Here is an 18,912-nt window from a genome sequence, read left to right on the forward strand (position 1 = left end):
GCAAAGGCACGGATTAAGGTATAGTAATCGCCCTACCCATCTGCAGGATCACGGCGACATCTTTCCAAAACAAACTCATCCGCACAAAGTGCCCAACACAATCCAGAAGCGCAACAACATGCACTTCGATGCTCAAGTATGAGAGTACTTCAAGCCCCCCCCCACAAAACAATTTCTTCAGAATTTCAATAAATACATTCTAGCACAAATTTCAGAGTACACAAAACTGCAGAAATATAAATCTTGTTTCAGTTTATCAATAGCAAATGGCACATTCGTAATTTATGTTCACACATGATCTACCTACACACAACCAACAATTCTGCATCATGCAATTCAAATTAGCACAAATCAGCAACATGCTACTTCAACTGCATGCACCACTACTACTACAGCAATAAACTAACATCACACAGAAATCGTCACAGCAAGAGACATCGTCAGTTACTCTTAGCCACATAAAACAATCTATGAATTATATTTCTTGATGTTCAATCATGAAACTGATGATTTACTCAACACGGTTGTGTCACTTTTTGATTAAAACTTTGCTGGTCTGTGGGTTCTTCAGTAATTACTTTTTCTCATTTAACATTTTCAGTTGCTTCAAATACATATATATGGAATTTTATGACAAAATGGCCAGTCCCTATGAAAGTGGAAACGATTACCTCATTCAATGTACCATCACAGCACTTCAACAAGAGACCTATTAAAACCATTAAATTAACTCTCAGCCTGCTTTCAGGCCACTGTGTAGTTCAAATACTAATATTCTCTAACTACGCAAACAACAAATTAAAATATCAATATAAATATCGCTTTACAACACCTACTGCAGAATGATGAATGCTAACATCACGTCCATATAGTAAGGATAGTAATAATATAATTGGGCAACACCAAAATAATTCAAGACTATGTTTTATGAATGTGCAACATAAATCAGTTTCCTGAACACACAAAGTCCATTAAACAACTAAGAAATACTATTGTCAAAAAAGCAAGTATCGCAAAATTAATGTAAATGATGTGGACGATATGTTTAAGATTTATCTCCGTATTAAACTTCACGTGTCTACCTTCAATATTTCATCACTTGTCACTGTCAAACACCTAAAATTAAAAACTTTTTATCATCAGTCACTTCGATGTATTAAATTCCACAAGAAATTTACCAGATGAAAATTGCAGTGGTTTCAATAATCTGTTAAAACTAATTACCCCACAAGTTGCGAGTTTTCAACTTCATCAGTTGCAAAAGGTTGAGAAGTACAAGATACGCGCCACGCCTAATGGCTAATTGTCCATGAAAATTGGTGAATTCATTTGACTCCTGCAAGAGGGACAAACGCAGACTTCGCGGTAAACATGTAAGCCAACACAATACCAATAATTCAGGGGATAGAATGAAATCTCAGGATACACATAACAGATACATAAACACTACAATGCCAGATACCACAATATGTAGCTCAGTCACAAGCTGGACAACCAGTTTCATTCCCTCCAGAGGCGTAACCCATTTGGCCTTTCACTTCTTACCAAAAGCTCTCTTCTCAGGGTAAGTTTGGTTAGGGCCTGCAGCTGACCCCTCAACTCCAAGTTGCGCAGGAGTAAAGATGTTTCTTCTTCAACAGGCAATTATGTTCCTCCAAAATGTCTGCAAACTTCATGAATTGTATAACACAACACATAAAACCACCACATGACACAAAATCAGGGCTCAATTTTTGCACCCACACTGTGACACTTGGCCGTCACTTCTCTTTCACACCACAGATTTTCTTCAAAGTCAGTCACCCGTTGTCCACTTGCATTATGCCCTGAACGTTGACTACCTGCCACTGGACAGCTTGGTCAGCCCCGTTACATCCGTGACATCTGAACCACAGACAACTTGAAGTGCCCAATATACAACTGCTGCCACCAAGCCTCACACCCATAGGAACTCCACGACTGCACGAACCACATCTCGAGACAACGTTTCAAGGTGGGTGGCCCTTCTGTGTGGACACTGTCCCTGGAATTAGGAACATTTATGCAAGAAATTCTTCTTTGTGCAATGTATCATATAAAATATTGGTAAAAGACAGCTTGCCGGTGAAAATTCCAATATCAGAAACTACTACAGCCATGACTAAAGGAAAACAAATATAATAATTAATCCAAGTACCTGAGAAGATATTATGAACATTATTAGTGAAAATTATTTCGATTATTTATCGTGTATGTATCAGTTTCATGAAACATATGCAAATATAGCAATAGGTTTAGTAATATTAAAATTCCTTCTTGGTCTTCCTCTGTTATTTTCTCCTGGTGGAAACCAACCCAACACTTCGTTCACACATAGTTCGGACAAGTCTGTAACACATCAGTTATTTTGACTTTATACCAGAACAAACAGAGTAGCCAAACTAATAGCCTTTCTCTGATCACACGCTTTTGAATTTTATCTCGCATTGGTATTAGTACTGATCTTAAGAGAAGGCAATTTTAATTTATTACAGGTAGTACTAACTACTTGAACTCCGTCATTAATGCAGGAGATGCAACAAGAATGTTTCTCCTTATGATACTAGAAATACACATGAATGTCAGGTGTAACAAAGTTGCTCCTGCATTTATTTTAGGATGGATGTCACCTAAAAACATCTTCAGTAACCACACAACCTTCATTGATACGCTAAATTTTGTATGAACCTCGTATAATACCAGTAATTATTCATGATGCAATGATGCATGAACCTCCTCAAGAGGCCGTGTTGAGACGGGTAGCCGTGTTCTGCCGACTCTGTCCCTGAAATTTAAAACAGAGAAAACAAAGAACTATTCTGAGTGCATAATATTATATGAAGTCTACATTCAGCAGGGCTTTTTCTAAACGTTGCAGTATCAGAACCTAAAGACATATTGAAACAAAGGATCGAAATATGAAAACCAATCTACTCTATCTGAGAAATTGAACGCATTGCTATTGAAAACTATTTTAATTATTCATGAAACATTGAAAAGTAGCATGTGCTCATTAATATTAAAATTCTCCACCCATCCACTGACCTTCCAGTCGTCTCCCTGCCACTATCCTGGACCTCTTCTATCCCTCCACCTCTTGATGGTCGTCCTGGTAGCAAACAACCCAGCACTTCCTTCAGACATACATTGGATATGGCTATAACATATCAATTGGTTTGTCTCCATGAACGGAATTTTTCAAAACTAATACCTCTCCTCTTATTACAGCCTTTGGGATTTTGTCTTCACTTGATACTATGGCTGATCATCAAGAAAGCAATTTTAACTTATTAGGGTTACTCCTAACTACGCGAACGTGTCCTTCATTCAGCAGACAAGACAAAAATACTTGTGGCACTAGAAATAAAGCATCCTTTGCATCAGACCATTGAATGGTGAATATACCAAATATATTTGTAATTTTCGTGATACGTGCCATTCAAACTTTTCTTTCTAGCTAAACTGAGTTTATTGATACCCTACATTTGATTAAGAATTTCGTTTACTACCAGAATGTCTCCAAAAGTTAAATCACAGGCTTAAGTGGATTCTATAAATTACTCACATACTGTCTCACTTTCTCTGCCTTATGCGGTTGCTATGGCATTTGAGTAGCTGATTTTGAATGACTGCCTCTGGAAGAAAAAATTTAATTCATCACAATATGTCCTTTACACACAGGAACACTACCTAAGGTGGGAATCTGAATTCATGCTTTAAAAAAGGCCCACGGGGAATGAAATGTGAATAGTACTAATTTAGGACCACCTACAAAAATGATCTACCAGGCGATCTCTACGTTCTTCACACATCCTGCTTCAAAATCTTTCAAATTCTTTGGGGGGAGGGGGGGAAACTCAATGCAGAAGCAAATCCACTTCACGTTCCACTATGCACACTCACCAGTCACTTCTGATTGATTGCCTCTTCCTAGCAGACAGGCCCCACCATCGTTCGCAAATACCCATCAACATGGCCTGATGTCGGAATCCCTGAAATACTTTGAAAACAGCCCCAGGCAAAGAATATGTCCTGCGTTCATCAATACAGCAGCTTTAATATGACAGCTTGGAGCACAAAAAATATAAAATGCACAAAGAGTACAAATAACAAGACAACATCAAAATGAAGTACACTCAATATAAATAAGGGAACATTTTCATAGTAAGAATATAATTAATATCCATTTTACTCTGTATCACATTTAATTAACAGGGAAATACAGAAGCAAGAAACACAATATCAACATGCAATGAATATACCATATCAAAATATTGGAATTTAAACAACAATACATGTAAAAAAGAACACAGTTAAATAAGCTATACATACAACAAATTTGAATACACATTTATGTACAGAACAGCAGAACACAGAATGCCCAGAATGCAAATGATAATGGCCTCATGGCATGTTTGCACTGAAACACATGAACACAAGAATTAGATCAGGATTCCTTGAAGCCTATTTAAAATGCATATACTGTAACCTCTCTTCTCCACTATCTCATGGCTCCCTCCAACATCAAGGCTCTCTGCCCCACATTCTGCAACAAAAATTACGCTCATCACAGAAATCAACCCATTTCATATTCCACCACGCATGCTCATTTTCTGCCACTTCAGAATGGTTGCCTCGGGAATGCCAATAAATGTGGCCGGCCTGTGAGGGAACTCCTGAAATCAAGGTTTTAAAACACTCCCAGACAAACATATCTCGTGTGCATCGAGACATTAGCCTTAAGATGAAACTAGTGTTATAATTGGCATGAAATAATACAACAGAATCAGCACACGCATATCAAATTCACAACAAAGGAAGAAAAACAAGGAAACACCAAAATGAAGTACACTCAACATACACATGTAATACAAATAAGCCGAACACCTGCATTTTAAGAGTATAATTAACGTCAATTTTAATTAATTTTACATTGTATCACAATTAATGGGGAATTAGAGAAGCAAGAAATGCAATATGAACATACAACACATAAAAAAATTGGGATTGAAATAACAAGTCTACAAATAACAGCACAACAAATTTGAATACAGATTTAAGTACACAACAGCAGAACACAAATGATAATGGCCTGATGGCATTTTTGCACTGAAACACATGAACACAAGAATTAGATGAGGCTTCTTTGACGCCTGTTAGTAACAAGTACTGTAACCTCTCGTCTCTAGTATTTCATGGCCCCCTGAAACTTCAAAGCTCCTGCATAACATTCTGAAGCAAAAATTACACTCGTCACAGAAACAAGTCACTTTGCGTTCCACCTGGCATGCTCATTTCCCTCTCAATTCAGATTGGTTGCCTCTTCCCAGCAGATGGAAATATATCAACAGATATAGGCAGATGTCGTACAGATTATATATCTGCAATGGACACATAGAAAATTGTATTTTATGCACAATTAACAGGAAGTTTAATCAATTTTATACAACAATTCAGCCGTGGAAAACAAAAACAGGACAAAAATTCAATATGAACACACATGTACATCATTGCAACAGATGGGACAATTCAAAAAATTGCTAGGCCGCCTACACACAACACATACAAGTGGAATAATTGATAATTAAGAGCATGTTTAAAGTATTCTGTCACATTTCAATAATGCGGGAGTACATAACAAAGAAATGCAATATGAGCATGTATCAATCAACAAATAGGCCAATTCAGAAACATTAAAATAGCATCACATGGGCTGCATGCATAAACAACAGAATTGCGTAAAAAACATACACACCAGCAGAACACATATTTTTAGTTGGAGAAAAGCACAAAAATTAGTAATTAAAGAAAGCAAACAATGGCACATGTGGACTGAAGCATGCGATATAATGTAAATAAATGGGCATGGGCTTCAAGTGACCATTAACTGATCTTTTGTGGTTCCTTTTCTTCTAGCCTACAGTAGCCCCCAGCCACGTCAAAGTACAGTACCCTACCTGGCGAGATCTCGTGATAATCGTCTGATTTCGCTAAATGACTGACAAATGTCAAAATCATGAAAAGCTCTTTATTCAAGAGCTTTCATTGGTGGCCATAATTATGGCCTCCCTGTAGACCCTGGGTCTATCTAGAGGATTAACCTCTTTAATTGGGGTATTGCCCTTCGACCTAGTCAGAGCCTCCTAAAACTTGGGTAGAGTCATGTACCCCAGTTTTCATATGCCCCTGGTACCATCTTGGCTCTCTCTGGCATTCCAGATTCGCAGTCTGTGCCAAATGTTGCCTGTCGACCATAAGGCCACAAGGCTATAAACTGTTTGTCCCATTCTTCCATGGGTCTCTGTGGTGGTATGCCAGAAATACTGACTCCCTGCTGAGAATGACCAGCTTTAAAATGGAGACTCCATATCACAGAACTTTTCTGGTAGTTTTCTGACAACTGCTGGCCTTCTGCCTCCAGTTGTCTTTTAAACTTTCCCAGGCTGGCTGATACTGAGAGCAGACTAAGGCGGCAGTGCCCTGAAGGGATCCTTTGTGCCATGCAGCCCTCAGCACGATACCTCACACCTTGGCTTCGGTGGACCAGAGCCCTTTTAGCCGTCCGAGGACGTTACCCCCCTCCGCGACGTGGACGCCAAGGGTTGGATTTTGGAGGGGACTAAAGCTTGTAGAAGACCAATATTAATCCTGGTTTCTTTGAAGTCTATAGAAAGCTTAATACTGTTACCGATTTTGTCCAATACCTCATGATTCCTTCCACGTCCATGGCTCCATATCACAATACATGCAGGTGGAAAATTGTAATCATGTCCATATTCATTTATAATTCTACGTTGTTTATTTTTTTTTTGTAGCGTACCTAATCATCGTTATATTTTTGGTGTAAATACATTTTATTTCGGGCAATAAGATGGCTGATTTCTATTTTTCTTTGTAATTTTTTGGTATTTCGGAAACGTAACCCCCTCCCCAATTATAACACTGCTTTTATGGATAAACAGCGACACGCTTTAAGATCGTCTGAAGGTTCCTTAGAGCGGAGATGCCTGAAATTTCATCGATATTGTGAATCCAACGAGAATGCTGTATAATACACGTGTCCTAACTGAATAATCGGCTATATTGAAGTTTATAAATCACGGACGTAATGTCTGTCCCATTGTATGCCCCATTCTAACTGCAAAGTAACCAGGGCCTGATCTATTACGTCGCAATCCAGCTGGGATCTCGCTCAAACCTCGTCTGCGTAGGAAGTCGGCCTTGAGAGAAAATGGGTAGAACTGTGTACGAAATTCATTCCACGATAACTGAAACTGTTGTCCTTTTTTAATAATTAGGCACAGCAAGAATTTATTTCGCTGCTGTGGCAATTAATCACTATTCCAAACAAAAATTATGTGGGTTACAGAACGTAATGTTTAAAGACAGAAAAATGACCAACACCCAGCAATTTAGTTCAATAAATGAAGGGTCGGCGAATTTCTTGACTGCCAAGCCACCATCAGCTTCTGCAGAACGGCTCTGTACCATGTATTTAGTTAATATTCAGAAATAAAGAAACTATTAGTAAATCTACAAATATAAAATCTCCGCATGGACTGGCCTTCCATTTTACTCTGAAAGGAAATTGTTCTGCATTTCTACGCAGCAGCTTACCTCCTGCACAGCAACGCCGGAAACAAAGTGAAAGTACGTTCTTTTCTGGAAGAACCACTTACGTAGTAATTAAGTGAATGTTGGAGGGGGAGCTGGTGAGGGGTTAGGGGTGGGAGTAAAGAACAGGTTGTGGGCCAAGAAGAAGCCAACACAGGCCGAAGTATGAGGACGTACAGGGTGTCTACAAGGTTTCGTTCCCCAATCTCTGTATCTGTGTCTCTTTTCGGTGATTTCTACCTTGCAGATGAGCGTTCTCAGCAGCATTTACAAAATCTTGCCATAGTCTGTTGTTCACCAGAGGCTCACACAAGCAACGCAAGAAATACTTGACTGTCCCACACATGACTTTTGACAAGTTGGAACGCCTTTACCTCGTAGAAATTGTTTCCCGTATGCCTACCATTCTACAACGTTATTTTCTGATTCTGTTGCAAGATTACTAGCAACATAAGCACACGTAACTGTAGGAACATGCAGTTTCTCCTACTAGTCATCTGTGCTACTCCTTTCCGGTGCTGCACCCTAGTAGCCAAATCCTTCATTCTGAATATCTAGAGCAGTGTGTCAGTGCACCACATCCAGCCTGAGACCGCTCGTAACCAGACCCACAAAATGATTTATTAGTTTGTTACTACTTCAAGCTCATTTGTTTTCCTTATTCTGAAAGATTTTAAAAATTAATGCGATTCTTTTCCTGTCTGCTTCTATTCAAAAGATTTCTTTTTTCTTTCTTTTGTCTTTCTTTGGGTTTTTTAGGGTCCCCCCCCCCACAGCAAATGATAGAAAATGGGAAATTATACAAAAGAGTGTTCTATTATAACGGAATTTTATCTAGGGGTTCCGCCCCACAGCACAACTCTAATTACTGTGCTGGTGCTGCCGCTGGTGATACCTAAAAACATAGCATACATGGGGATTCGAACACGGAACACTTAATACTAGACACACTTACAACTAAGCACTAGTACCTTAACATCTACGCTACCGAGCTCATGCCAGACAAACATATCTCGTGTGCATCGAGATATTAGCCTTTAATAAATTTTTCAAATTTTTTGAAAATGAAAAATGTTGGAAATCGCTCAAAGAACACAGAAACAAAAATTTTCAAATGTTTTCATTGTTTGGGACATTTCTGAACTTTTTGAATATTTCTAAAAGATTTCAAAATTTTGAAAATGATTCCAACAGGTACCGGGTCAGGAAGATATTGGGTCCGCCAGAGACTGGGTCCAGCAGGGATGGAAAGTTCAGTTTATGATGGCAGTGTTTAACCCAATGAAAACATAACCTGTAAACATCGATAACCTTGGAGCAATCTACACAGCACAACCCAGAGGTCATCTTCATAACCTCTGATGCTACTTTCACTAGGAATGAAATGTCAACACACTTAACAGAGAAATCGGAATGTGCATCACTCAGTACAGACAGATGAAATCTTACCTGGAATGCTGTTGCTATGTAGTGATCTGGGATAGTCTCACTAAGTATCCTGCATCCATGTATTTCTGACTATGAATATGGGGTATACACATATATCAGTACAGTCACAGAGAAAGTTGTAAGATGTTCTTGCAGTTTACTGTGCATCTAAGGTAACTGTGAGACAATTTCAGAAGTTATTCTGAATGACCCTTGGCAAGTGACAAGCCTTCAGTAACAGCGACATGCTTGTTAAACCACGTCAGACCCAAGGATGGTACATGCAACATTACGTTTTATGCTGATGGTGACTACCAGAAACGAATGATGCAAGATTCTTATGCAATTTGAACCAAAACTTCATAACATGGATGTGAGTTCCCACACAGAAAAGGGTCGTCAAAAGAAGATATAATTTTTTGCAAAAAATTCCCAACAATCAGTAAATATTAGTTTTCGCAATGATGCACTGCTGATGTTGGAAGGTAGAAGTCTCTTATTTGCCTTGCAAACACCAACAGAAGTTTTCCAATTTCACTGTACCTCAACACGTGTAGGTTATAACACAACGTTTACATACACTTTTCAAAATCTTATGTTTTGACGTAAATACGTCTATATTGAAGGGTCATTTGGCAAAAAAAAGGAAATGAAAAAGGGAAACGAAAAAGTGTAACTTCATTGTTATGTTACTTAGGAAACGTCATCTGTTTACTTAGCATTGTTGTTACCTAGGAAACGTTACATTACATTTCATTACATTAAAATACATTACTTTACATTACATTCATCTACCACAGACCCATCTTAAGCGTAACTAATTCAAGTTAAGCATTCAAGCATTTTTGTTACCTATTAAACGTCATCTGTTTACTCGGCATTGTTGTTACCTATAAAACATTACCTTACCTTACATTACATTACTTTACATTATATTATATTACTTTACATTACATTCAGCTACCACAGACCCATCTTAAGCGTAACTAATTCAAGTTAAATACGCAATGTCTTAATCAAACTTTACTCAATTGTAAAGCATGTATAAAGGAAATATTTAGAATAAAGCCAAAATATAAAATTCCTTTCCGTATAGACGTATTTACGTCAAATACTCCGGAACCGTCGTTCCACTGTCACTTTTTGATTTGATATAAACATTCAAGAATATAATTATACTGCAGGAGATGTTACTACCATTCTTTTGTAGGATCACTTCACCAAATTAGAAACATCCTAGCATAAAATGGAACTATATGCCCCAAAACACAAGCTTACTTTCATGAAGATGAATATTCATCATGACAAAGAATTATTTCTTCTGGCCTGTAAAACACTTAATGCTTCCACAGTACTGCTGTTACACATCACAGGTAACAACAAGCTAAATGCAAAACCTAAAAGCATTTTTATATTCTTTTGTATCACCTGTTCATCAACATCATCTCCCAAACTTCCTTCATCCCGACATCAGAGTGGCCTCTGCTAGTCGGGACAGCTTCTCTTCACTGAAGCCTCTTAACGCCTGTCCATCTGCCTAAAAGTCAGAGTCCTGAAGTTGATCTGCCTGGGCATCCACCTTTTACCTACTTTACCCAACCAGCCTACCAAGACCACTCCCGAGACAACTCAGCCCCCAGACTTTCTCCCACCATCACTTGCCCCTCTCTGAATATATTCCTTAAAAACCACACAGGAAACTGACGTGCACAGACTCCTGCATATGACAACAGCTTGTACCCATGGTTTGGCATTTAAATCCAGTCATGGTGAACTATTTCAGATTCTGCACTGAACTGTGGATCCTATCACACTGCAGAAATAATTATCAGGTTGTAACATTCGTTACATTTTACAGATTCCTTCTTGTTTTCGTTTTCCATGCCATTAAATTGGTTAGTTTGTACAGTACTTACATAACTTCCAATGTATCCATAGGTTATTTCATTGGAAGCTCAAAGTAATACAATGTTTGGGGCATCAATGCCAATAACAAAATTAAGACATTCCTGGCAATCGCGTGTCATTCATCCAGATTGTAAATCTACCTAGACTAATCTCCCTCCAGCCAAGTCCATGTGTTTATAACAGTGAAGTAGTCTTGACAGAATCAGGCAAACCTCCGACCCACCAGAGCGAAACCTGAGGCCATGGAGGAAGGTCTACCAAAAGGAGGAGAATGCCTACAAGGCTTTACAGAGCAAATTTAGTGTCTCAGGTCAAAAAATTACATCAAATAATGTTACATAATGAATTAAACTTCCTAAACAATGGCAAGGGTCCCAGTCCGAGAAAAGGATGGAAGGATCCTGTTCATATGGACCTGTCGTCAGACAGAACACTAATAATAAACAATGGCAAGACATACATAGATTTATCTGCAGTTTGCAGAAATCTGCTTAAAAGACCACTGTGCGGCAAGCGTAACTTGCGCGTGAAAACGAAACAGATTTACCTGTAACATGGACTGCAGGATATTTTGGAACATCTAGACAAATTAAGCGCACACACATAGAGAACCATATCCACGAATTATTTTTAATAATAAGTCTACAGTTCAACCAGTGTAAAAAAATTCACGTTAGTGGACAGAAAATACAGGTCTGTACGAGTTATACAGATTTATCCACGATGGAATAGATCTGCAGTTAATAATGTTATTGTATGCCCCACTACTATGACGAGTTTCGACCAATATGTCAGCTCATTAAGTCTACTACCCTCATCTCTTCATCAGCTTATTGTAGCTTGCTTAGTTAGTTTTGGAATACATTATCAGAAAGCTCGGGTTAACTTGGCAAGATAATACGAGAGAACAGCTTCCAACATGTCACTTTTCAAAACACTTCGTTGGACTTATCACCCTACCCAGAAATTACTGTAAAATTACCAACCATTCATCCATCTATGCAAACACATTTCGATATTTATAACATCACAAAGAAAAGAACCCATGTTTTATTCTGTACAGAACTTCCACTTACTCGTTTATGGTCTGAAGGCTCCTGAAGGGGTAACCAGAAACTTAATTCTGCTGAGGTCCATATACAATCTCTCGCACCTTTATATACTGCTCCATTACTGCAGTCTGAAAAACACCAGCAGTATCATCAATTTAAAATTATGTAACCTCAGAGGAAATCAGACATTGACATGAGTCAATGGTGATTTATCAAGTGTCAATATAACATATCATCAACATAATTTACAAGAGTTTGACACCTGATGTCAAAAAACAAAAGAATTTGATACAAAAAAAATTAAGGGTCTGCAAGGTAATGAAGGACTAAAGGTTTCATTTGGAAACTCTGATGCTTGCATAATATGCACTATTCTGAAAAAATTATTGCTTGGTAATTTGTGCGTGAAGCTAATTGCTATTCCTTGCATTGACACTATGTACAGCGGAATTAGTTTAAAAATGTTTACAATGAAGTTCATTAATGAGAATATGCATTCACATGGAATAACTAAGATCTCTGATCTTTTGAACAGACTTCTACGTGAATTTCTATGTTTGACAACGTCCATTAATCTAACAATTTTCTTTTATAAAGTATTGCAACGATATTCAGGGTCTGTCAGCACAGTTATTTGACATGTTCTATCTTGACTAAATCCTCCAGGCTTTACTGATCTACTGGTAAGTACATCTGTTCATAAACTGTACAAATCAGATTGACAAACTTTCAGCATACCTTGTGAAAGCACTGATCTTCATATTTCCCCCCGGACATTGTTTTGTGGTATGTACAGCCAAATAACTTCCCATCAAAATATCTCCATGGCAGTGCCTGAAACATACAGATTTATATTATAAGCATAAAGAAAAACATTCTTTGGTCCTTCCAGGTAAAAGCCAAGGTAGTACCTTAAATAAGACCGCAACTAATTCCTTCTGTGTCTTTTCCAATTCATTATTTTTCAGTAACCTTAACATTCAACCACTACATAGTTAAATAAACTAGAAATAAAACAAGTTAGAAAATATGTGCACGTGTGCACAGAGTAAAAATTCTTTCGAGTTCATCAGAAATGCGTACCGACCTTCACGTTATTGGTGTCCGGTTTTCATCACACACATGGAAATACCCAAAATTTGTTGGTGAACAGCCAAAAGGTTCAATGTGTGATTTATATACTGTAGCGACTGTACTTTCTGAATGACAGCATAATCAAATATTTACCTCAGCAAGAGTAACAGGATAGCCACAAGTTGCTAGTAGCAGATGCATGGTAGTGGCACTTCTTATGAACAGAGTGCTAATGCGGATAGCCCGAGTGTGAATGCTTGGTACCTGCAGGTTTGAGAGGCGCTTCACGTCATATTCCTCTAGAACCACAGCTTGGATTATCAGAGCTTCTATCTCCCAGGTCTCCAACAAATGGTCTGAAACCTCCTGAGACATATTAAAAACATTTTATAAAGGTAAAGGCAAAGGTCTTCTTGTGCGCAGAGGCAAAATTCTATGAATCCTAGATCTTGAGACTGATGTTCTTGCTTGAGTTACTTACTCCAGGGGGGAAAAACACTCATGCTAACCTTTGGCAAACCCAGAGCAAGGCAGCAAAGACAAAAATCCCTTCCCCTATAGAAAATCAAACCCTTGCCATCCAGTCTGTAGGCACTCATTTTACTGACTTGGTGTTGGAGAAGAATAGAGAAGATCAGGTGGACGGATCGAGTGACCAACGAAGAAGTATTGAGGAGAGTCAACGAGCAAAGAAACATTCTGCAGGCGATTACACGAAGGAAAGCTAACTGGCTGGGACATATTATGAGAAGGAAAGGATTACTGAGTGATATCACCGAAGGCCAGGTTGAAGGAAAGAGAGGACTAGGAAGAAGATTGATACAGCTAACCGACGACCTTAAACAAGGAAAGAAGATGACGTTCCAGGAATTAAAGCGAGAAGCCGAGAATATGGACAACTGGAGAGCTCTTTTTGGGCAGAGCAATGGACCTGCCGTAAGACGGAACACTCAATAATAATAACAGTATTAACCGATGCACCTAAAATAATCTGTATTCATTCTAAATGTTAGCAGGAGTTTTGAATAGGACTACTCATGATCTGTTTGGTCTAAGTGACTGAATAGTGAAAACCAATTCAAAATAATACATTAGTTCCGGTATCCCAAGATCAGTCTACGCCTACAAAGTGGAAGGAAGATAGATGAAATGAAATACTAAGACTTATGTGTCAGCTTAACATATAAAGAAGAGAATAATAAGAAGGAAGCCATGTGCTATTTTCAATGACTTTGCTTACATGATAGAGGTAAGCAAGCACTGCAGCAGGAACGACAAGGTGTGGGGAGAGTTCCCTCAGTAATCTGTGGTCAAGTCGGGGTGAAACAGCTGCACAGAACACCCTCCATCGAAGCTCTTCTGACCCATTTTGCCACAGAGTCAACAGTCCAGGATGTGGAGGATCTGTGGACAAGATCGCATTTATTAATATCTACAATAGAGTACATAGCACCTTTCTTTTTTATTCTTCATTCGCATTTGTCCCGCATTTGCAGCGTCTGCATTTTTACCTCTCTTGGAGATTTATGACTGATCTATTTTTTTGGACATTGGTAGAACTCCTTGTAAGAGTAATCAGCCCTATCTGCAAGGCTTCCACCTATACAAACATAGAAAGACGCGGACAAACATCCTCGAACCCACGGTCGCAGCGGCCAGGCGCACGAGGTCCACGCCTCAGATCGCGTGGCCACTGCGCCTGCTCAACATAAAAAACACATATTGATATATAATCTGCACTTGCCCAAATATGCGGTTACAATTTTCAATAATGTTTTAAAAATATTTATCCATAATTTTTAGTGTATTTAGAAACTATTTAACACCTTCAGCTTCAAATGTCATAGCCCTGTGTCTAGCACTCCTACTTCATATTTGGGAGATCCTGGGTTTAAATCTCAGGGCAGAGACTGGCTATACTGACTGAGGTTTTTCATGGTTATCCTCAGTGATTCCAAGCAAATTCCATGATACTGCTTCAAATTGGGCCACAACAGTTTACTTAAATAACCTTTCCAATTCACTATTTATCAATCAACACTAAATGGTCCAAGTTACTGAGTGCATCATTAAATTAACCACCAAATAAATCATTTTTGCAAAAGTTATCATTATGCATATTTCTAATTCTCCCTATTTAATATTCTTGAACCTCAAAACCAAATGAAAGGCTGAAGACATAAGAAAATATCTGAAGTTTCTAAGGTAGATCTACCAAAAACAGTGATAACATGACCTTGTCAAACAACTCATGATTATGACGATTTTGTTATGAAATCCAAAGGTTCATTACCGCAGTCATAAAAGCCCATCAAAAGATAATAGAGTGAGCCATTTTAATCCACTTTACATCCTCAAATCACTGTCAGCTCCTGCGGTACTTTGTAGGAAATTTTAGGTCGAGCCATCTCAACACTGTCTCTGTAATTTCAACGTGTATTAACAGTTCTGGATTTTGCATGGCGAAACACTTAGAAATTCTAGAAGCTAAGGCTTTAAAACATTTTCTTCATTGATTCCAGCATTTTAAGCATTATCCTTTCAGTTTCTGAGTATGAAAACACATAAAGTTGTGAAATTCGAATTTTATCAATATTTCCACATTTATATTAATCTTATGGGTTTATTACCTAGAAAGAGAAAGTAAAAGAACACGGAAATACAGATAAAATATCAGTAGAATAACAGCAGGCTGCAATACTGATTAGTGCTGAAATCATATCAGTGTAACAAGGACTGTAAGTGTTACACTGAGATGCAGGGCGAGCAGGATATGCGGGCTTTAAAAATTTCCCCACGCACTACCACAAACAGTTAACATAGCCTGCTATAAAATCCACCCTTCCGCGCGTTTCAAAGCCCTGTCGTCAGACGGAAAAATGTTTTTTAATAGAAAAACCCTCAGGTCATGGTTCCTTAGCTGACCATAAAATCATCAGCACGTGTACAAAAGCACATCTCAATTCATTTCGCATATAAAAAATATATTTGATACATTTTAATATTATCTTCCCTTAGGCATCTTTCCTTGAGGATTTTCAATCAAAATTGTGTATGCATTTCTTTGGAGGATATCTTCTGGATTTCTGCGCCGTGTAGTCTGGTTTGAAGTTTACAGGCGTTACAGAGGTCCTTGCTGCCTCGTAACCAGGGCTATGAGGCATCTTGGGGCTCAGTGCCGTGGAAATCTCAAATCCTGCCGTGTGTGCTTCATCTCCTTTCCACATCATCTGTTTAATTTTAGTCACATTATAACAAAAATGATGGCGAAGTGTAAAGTTCGTGAATGTTCCATTAACGTGAATACCTCTACCGTCCTGTCCATCCATCTCCCCTTTGTTTCCTCAGAGGCGCGTGTTTCACAGTTATTGGTTATAAGCTATATCGTCGTCGTCGTCAGAACTATGATTTTCACATTAACAGCCAAATTGTAAGATAACGAGAGCCGTTAAGATAACAGAAAATTACTAGAGACATAAAATAATTACACTAAACACAGGCATACAATCTGACTTAATGCTTTAGTTACGTTCCTGGAAAACGCATAAATCTAATACATTTCTCACAGACTCAGTATTGGAAAAGGATGGGAGGGTGTACGGCTGGAACTTCCAAGTGCAAAGTATGAATTACACGTTCTGCACACACATTTTCATTAAATCTAATCTCTCATTGATTGCGCCCAAAGCTTCAATTTGGGTCACGTGATAATACAAGTCACTGGTTTTCCTGCCCACTGCAGCGGTCAGCTTGCAAACATCCGCGAGACTTAAAAACGGAAACGACTATTTCACTTCCGGTCTAGAAGGGAAGTTTCCTTACAAGTATGGAACTGTGTCTTAGGCATAAAATTCTGCAGCTCTGTAGACGCGATATTATTGTCTGAAGGACGCAAGGCGAGAAATAATCTAAAGATGGTGGCGTGTAAACCAGCGTCATCAGGACCACTGAAATATTTACGTTACAAATACAAAAACCTATAAAAACAAAACTCTATGGTTTATTTTTTAACCGAGGTACTATATGAAGTTAAACTGACGCTCCCGGATTGGCTGATCCCCGGGGAAATTACGCCTGGAATCCATTGGATAGGGGAAAGCGTGGGACCCAGGGTCGGTCTGGCTAGTCATGGCAAGAAAATCTGTCCGTGTTTAAACTACGACTCACTGAATCCAAGACAAATTAAGGATTTTCACACCCATAAAATGTTTATACCAACATGCGAGTATTAAAAACAGTTATTCTGCATATTAATGAACTGCATGATAGGAAACTCGGATGATTATTAACGTCGTCACAAAAGCAGGTCATTGGACCCCCATCCTGCATCAGTCCAATCTAGTTTCTCTACATTATCCTCCCACTACATCCAGTTCACTCGAACTGTTTCACCCTCAAGAATTTCCAACCGAAAAATATGAATAGGCTCTACTTCTGGCTGTGGAGTCGGTGCTAAAATCTCCGACTCCGACTCCTTCATAAAAGCTCAATATGTATTAATAAGTGTAAACCTACTAAAATGGTAAATGGCACCGTAAGAGATTTCATCACCACCACGTGAATCATCAGCCTACTTTTTAGACTTATAAATTACGTACAATGGTTATTGCAGAAATCGGTTGATTTGTAGACGATTCTGTATTCTTAAGGTACCGTGGCCAAAGTTACAAAGATTTATTCCCACAGGATGTGGCTGAACTCGTCGTTGAAATCTCCCTGATCGCGAGTCCGCCGGCGGCTCACAAGGTATAGAAATTGTTCGTAAAATTTTATATCGAGGTCGGAGCCGGTATATTTTTTTCTTCACACGAAAAAAAAACACACACACAGGAAATTACACGGAGGAAAATAAATATTCTTCAACGAGACACAAAGTACAGAAATACAATGAAATGTATAAACAAATTTTACTGAAGTTCGGATTACTGGAATCGGAAGATGACGACGAGTGGCTTTTCCCACAGCTTATCTCCTTAACAGTGACATGCGGCTAAATAAAGGTGTGGATATCCTCCTAAAGCTATGAAGCACCGCGAAAGCTAACAGGGGAGTGGAGGTATAGCTCCAACCTTTCTTTACCTCAGCACCAGATGACGGGGAGCAGTCCGCTTTGTCATCGGAAAGAAAGAAAGAAAAAAGCCCCAAATTCCACTGGATAAGAGGCTTGGCGAGCCCCAGAGACAGTCTGGCTCTCACAGAGTTAATTTAAAATACGCCTCTATCAATGCTGAAAACCTGTACATTACTCAATCAAACCACAAGACTTTTAAAACTGAAGCTGCGTGATCAGCACCGGAAATACTAAGCATAATATCCAAATAGGTCACGGTTGGTACATAGAATTAACATTAACATGAGGGGCAGTTCAACGGAACAGTGGCCTAACTTTAGTCAGTACAAAGCGCGATCCGATGCTATCGTAACTTTTTTGCTTGTGATTGTGGTTATAGCAGGATTCTTGTCTATCTTGCACGTAGATACGGAGAATTTATTGTCTGTGAACGCTGGGAGGGAATGACGAGAAAATACGAAAAATACACCCTGAAAATGTAGGCTATGTGTTCTTCCGAAACGTTGGCAACCACGTACCACACAGCTCAACAACAACAACAACCCAGAAGACCACAGCAGAGAACCTCAAATCACACAGTCACGATATTCTGAGCGTTCGTCAGTGATTCTGCCCTGGGTACGACTCTGGGCTGCGGGACTCCCGCTGCTTAGTTCACTCTTATCCGCTGAAGAACCTGGGCACGGTGTCAGGGTTATAACCCGCAGCTATGCAAGACAACTTGCAACTAATGGCTCCCTGGACATG

General features: G+C 38.9%; 1 protein-coding gene across 4 annotated transcripts in view; it reads right to left on the reverse strand.

Annotated features, from left to right (window-relative positions):
- The window catches only part of LOC110838757 (constitutive coactivator of peroxisome proliferator-activated receptor gamma), an 88,073-nt gene that overhangs the window by 28,443 nt on the left and 40,718 nt on the right, over positions 1-18,912 (reverse strand). For 2 of the 4 annotated variants that reach the window (XM_022082303.2, XM_022082300.2), the window contains exons 6-9: positions 14,335-14,498; positions 13,248-13,460; positions 12,759-12,854; positions 9,539-12,148 (exon numbers count right to left, since the gene is read on the reverse strand). In XM_022082303.2, coding sequence (XP_021937995.2) covers positions 12,086-12,148; positions 12,759-12,854; positions 13,248-13,460; positions 14,335-14,498 — 536 coding nt within the window. In that variant the 3' untranslated portion in view covers positions 9,539-12,085. Of the gene's footprint in view, positions 1-9,538; positions 12,149-12,758; positions 12,855-13,247; positions 13,461-14,334; positions 14,499-18,912 lie in introns of those variants that run through there. The other 2 variants (XM_022082302.2, XM_087347578.1) reach the window with 2 other exon arrangements.

This window comes from Zootermopsis nevadensis, unplaced genomic scaffold, assembly GCF_977971745.1.
Source record: "Zootermopsis nevadensis isolate Lab colony 2312 unplaced genomic scaffold, Znev_1.0 Znev_ptg000012l, whole genome shotgun sequence".
NCBI lineage: Eukaryota > Metazoa > Arthropoda > Insecta > Blattodea > Termopsidae > Zootermopsis > Zootermopsis nevadensis.